At 49.8% G+C, this 4,400-nt stretch overlaps 1 protein-coding gene across 1 annotated transcript; it reads left to right on the top strand.

Moving 5' to 3' along the window:
* Positions 1-520: 520 nt before the first annotated feature.
* Positions 521-4,358, top strand: SARC_05137 (hypothetical protein). Its single transcript, XM_014301013.1, has one exon. It carries the CDS (start codon positions 533-535, stop codon positions 4,298-4,300), a length of 3,768 nt encoding a protein of 1,255 aa, XP_014156488.1. The 5' UTR covers positions 521-532; the 3' UTR covers positions 4,301-4,358.
* Positions 4,359-4,400: the final 42 nt, after the last annotated feature.

Below are 4,400 nucleotides of genomic sequence, written 5' to 3'. Positions count from 1 at the left end.
AAATATATATTATATTTTAGTATATTATTATTTTATTTTATTTTATTTTATTTTATATCATTATACATTATTATATAGTATATTATATAAAAATATATATCTATATATATATCATGTCTCGTCCGGCCCCTTAAACACAAGGGTGGTATTGAGCGGGGAGATATTTTTATGAGTATTACATTGTAAGATGGACACTCATTCAGATACCTCATCTTCTGTTTATTCACAGATACGCCTTTCCCCCAGCGAGTTGTTAACGATATAGGCAAATTGGAACTGCTTGTAGCTGGAAGGAAAGAGACATCCTGTCGTCGCAGGCTTTAAACGAGGTGAAGAGTGTCCCGATAGTGAAATTCTCGTATTAGCAAAAGGCCCGACCATCGCAGACATCTCTACACATCTCGCACATTTCTACTTGTATTGTTGATGCAGTGGATGGGCCTTCAATTCCAGAACTCTCAATACGAAAAGACTCGCATTAGCACGCCCCCCGCCCACCGCTCACCCCTTACGCACTTGCGAGTCATCTACTATGTCAGCAAGGGATGTGCATCATGGGGCACAGACACAGCTCTCTCGGTGCGGGTTGCTTTCTGACGCATCAGTGAGTGTGCACAGACGGTCTCATATACGATTCAGTGATCCAGACAAGCGGTCACCCAGCCGCACTTGTGGGCGAGCTGATACACGGATTAATGGAACTGGTACGAACTTAGCCAGGTACAACTGTGGACCTCCGACACTGCTTGTGATAACTGCCTTGGGGCAAGGTATTACGGCGCGGGCAAGTCACAAAGAACAACCAAGGATCTCTATGGGTGGTATCGACCTGACCGGGACTACAGCAGGGCTTCAAGACACGGCGGCAAATGATGCGAGTTCGCCTCGCAAAGCTAGTGCAGTCAGAGAGTCGATTAACCAGACTCGTCTCGACACCCAGTCCATGGTACCGAGGATTAGACGATCCAAGGCAAGATACAAACACATCACTGCACACGCGGGTATCGGCAAACCGACTGCGGTGCCAAAGATAAGTCGTGCCAAAGCTTTGTATAAATTTGGCTCCACCGGACGTTCGAGACGCCAGGCGTGTGGTGTTGAGAGCCCTCACCTACCAGAACTGTGTGGCGGGGTGAGCAGCAAGTATGACTGTGCAGCCAACATCAACGTGAAGGAGAGGAAGGGTTCCGAGATACAAAACTTGGGAGTGGCGATAGATAAGGAGGCTACCTCCGCCTGTTTGATTGGCACGCGACGTGTACTGGCAGGTGAGATGCAAAAGAACATGTCAGTGTATATTAATCAGCGTAAGAGATGTAAAAGGCTGTATACACGGGGTGCAGCGAATTCACAGATCGAGGTGGGGAACAAGGTTGAACGCAACAATTCCGGCCCCAAGGGCTGTTCGGATTCGAATGTCTGTGCTAGTTGGCACAAAATCAAGTCTGATTCTCGTACCAGTACTTCCGAGTGTGACAATGAAACCTTGACAACACAAGACGCAGAAGTGCAGGCCAGAATATCCGACCCAAAGGCGAGAAAGAGAAAACACGGACGGGACACGCCTGAGATAGAGAACCCGACGGGAACTTTGATGAGCTCTGGTGACAAGTGCCAATTATTACATACAGAACAATTAGAGTCCTCCAGTACAAATCTAATCTGCCAGCGCGCTACAACAAGAAACACAGACGACCGTTGTAAGGTGTCGGCTGATGTGCGGGTTGGTGTACTTGTGAGCGAGGGAACTGCCGAGACAAACACCGAACTCTCTCATCCTCCCGCAGAACCGAGATCTACCGGTCCTGCCGACTTTCACATGAAGCCGAAAATACCTCTGGCAATGGTCACCGAGCTAGGTACCGATGCGATGCCTGAGAAGGGGGGTGGTGTCCAGGACTGCGGTTTTAGCCCCGATATTCTAACCCCCCCCTTACTTCCAGAAACAACAGTACCGACGGAGCCTGGTCTACAAATACCTATCGGTATAACGCAGAGAGGTTCGTTGCGTGAAGGCTGCACTAGATCTGGCATGGTGTCTGACACAGTGTCTAACACAGTCTCTGACACAGTGTATGACATGCTGTCTGACACAGCGTCTGACATGCTGTCTGACACAGCGTCTGACATGCTGTCTGACACAGTGTCTGACATTATGCCTGTCACAGTGTTTGAGGTAGGGTCTGAGATAGTGTCGGACACAGTCTCTGGTTCACTACATGCTGGTGGTGGGGTCACTACATGTGCATGGTCAGGGTGTGGGTTGTCTGTCAACGACAGCGATGCACTGAGGACTCATCTGAGTTGTCACACCGGTAAGTTGACGGTCGACTGTATTGCTCCTGGGTGTCCCAGAGTGTATACGCATACCAATTCTCTCCGGAAGCATGTGAAGGAGTCACATTACAGGACCAGGCCGTTCGCATGCCCGTGGAACGATTGCAATTTACTGTTTAATATTTTAGGTAAACTTATCGCTCATACACGAGAACACACTGGCGAGAGTGCGTTTGCTTGTTCGTGGGTAGGCTGTAACGCGATGGAGCGGAGTGCAAAAAATCTAGTACAACATGTGAGTACTCACTGCGGAATCCTCCTATACATGTGCACACACAAGTTCTGCAATGAGGGATTCATTAGCGAACAGTTATTAGCCAAACATAGTGCTAAGCACAGTGCTGTACTTTCTTGCGAGTGGGAAGGTTGTGAGGTCAAGCTGCGGTATGAGAGTCACCGTACAGTGCATATGAGGGTTCATACTGGTGAGCGCCCGTACGAGTGCGCGTGGGAGGGGTGTGGTAAGAGCTTTCCAAGAAAGACCGACCTGACAGGACACATGTGGACGCACTCAGAGGCTCCTGGCGTGTCACGGGACAGAGAAATCGGACCATTACGCTCTTTAACACACTCGGGTGGTACGCTTTCAAGTAACGGTATGAGTGCGGGGTCACTTCAGACCCCAACAGCCAGCATACCAGCGTTGCAGATCAAAGAGGAGCATATAGTGGAGATTTTAGGGACAAACTCGAATAGTCGCGAAGGTATAGCGGAAGGTTCGGAGGGATCCGTAAAAAAGCGCGAGAATGTGGAGGATGAACTTGAGAGTACTTTGGCCAATTGCGAGACTTTGAAAGACACGCCGCAGAGCATAACAGACCGTATGCCCAGCACAGTGACAGCTAATAACGTGCACTCGAGTGGCAGTACCCACTCTGCTGCCGAGGTGTTTTTGTGTGCGTGGGAGAGGTGTGCCGCGCGTGTGAGTGATAGGCATACGCTTCAACGCCATATGACTGAGCATGTAAACGACCTGTGCCCCTTCCAGGCCTGTGCGTGGGCTTCGTCTCCGTCTGACTTAGCTGTGCATGTTGCTTCGCACCTGCACCTGCAGCATGGCAAGTACAGGTGTGATCACAGCGGATGTGCATACGCCTCCACTAACTGTAGCAGGCTTGTTTCCCATGTACGTACGCATACGGAGGGTTATCACTTTGGCTGTTCCTGGGATGGCTGTGAGTATAGATCGCTCAGCAAAGCTTTCGTTGTAAAGCACATGGTCTATCTACACAGTGACACACAGCCGTACATATGCCCTACCGAGAATTGCAATAGAAAGTTTGCTACCAAATTAGGCGTGAGCAGGCATATGCGGGCTCATCTCGTGCATGTAGCATCTGGCGACGACAGATTGGATTCCTCAAAAGCCAAGCTCGTTTGTGTATATGAGAACTGCGGTGTGACTGTGTCCGATGGAGACGCCTTACGGAAACATCTACCTCTCCACGTGATGGATCTGCCTGTCACGTGCCCGTACACAGACTGTGTTTCGGTGTTCCCATCCGTAATCGATCTGAACATGCACGCCAGGAGACACTACCACCACAACAAACCGCTGGCCTGCACCTGGACTCATTGTGGTCTGACAGTCGCCAGTGGTGATATTATAGGCACGTTCCTGACTCATATGCGCACTCACACGGGGGAAAAGCCCTTTGCATGCACGTGGAAAGACTGCGACAAGACCAGCATGACGTGCACTGAGAGCGTACGGCATATGATGCACAAGCACAGTGGCGTGTTGCCGTTTGCGTGCTCTGTGTGGGGCTGCCATAAACGGTATGCACTGAAAAACGACCTGCGCCAACACGTGATGTCACACAGCAATAACTACGTGTGCACGTGGAACGGCTGCGGGAAGAACTTCAGTTTTAAGACTAGTTTTACGCGGCATTATAAGACCCACAGGAGTGATGGGCTGGGCATTGTGTATGTCCAAGCGCAGCTTGCCCACGCCAACTGATAGCTTTACCGCACCGCATATGTGCAATGTACACGTAGATTAAGTCGACACTAAAAGCACTTCATGGGTAATTATCGCGACATATTATTCAATGCATAAG

This window comes from Sphaeroforma arctica (genome assembly GCF_001186125.1).
Source record: "Sphaeroforma arctica JP610 unplaced genomic scaffold supercont1.317, whole genome shotgun sequence".
In the NCBI taxonomy this organism is placed as follows: Eukaryota; class Ichthyosporea; order Ichthyophonida; genus Sphaeroforma; species Sphaeroforma arctica.
This window is presented reverse-complemented; position numbering and strand designations above follow the sequence as displayed.

Coding starts and splice junctions, on each gene's coding strand:
- SARC_05137 (XM_014301013.1), top strand. CDS start 533: ATGTCAGCAAGGGATGTGCATCATGGGGCACAGACACAGCTCTCTCGG.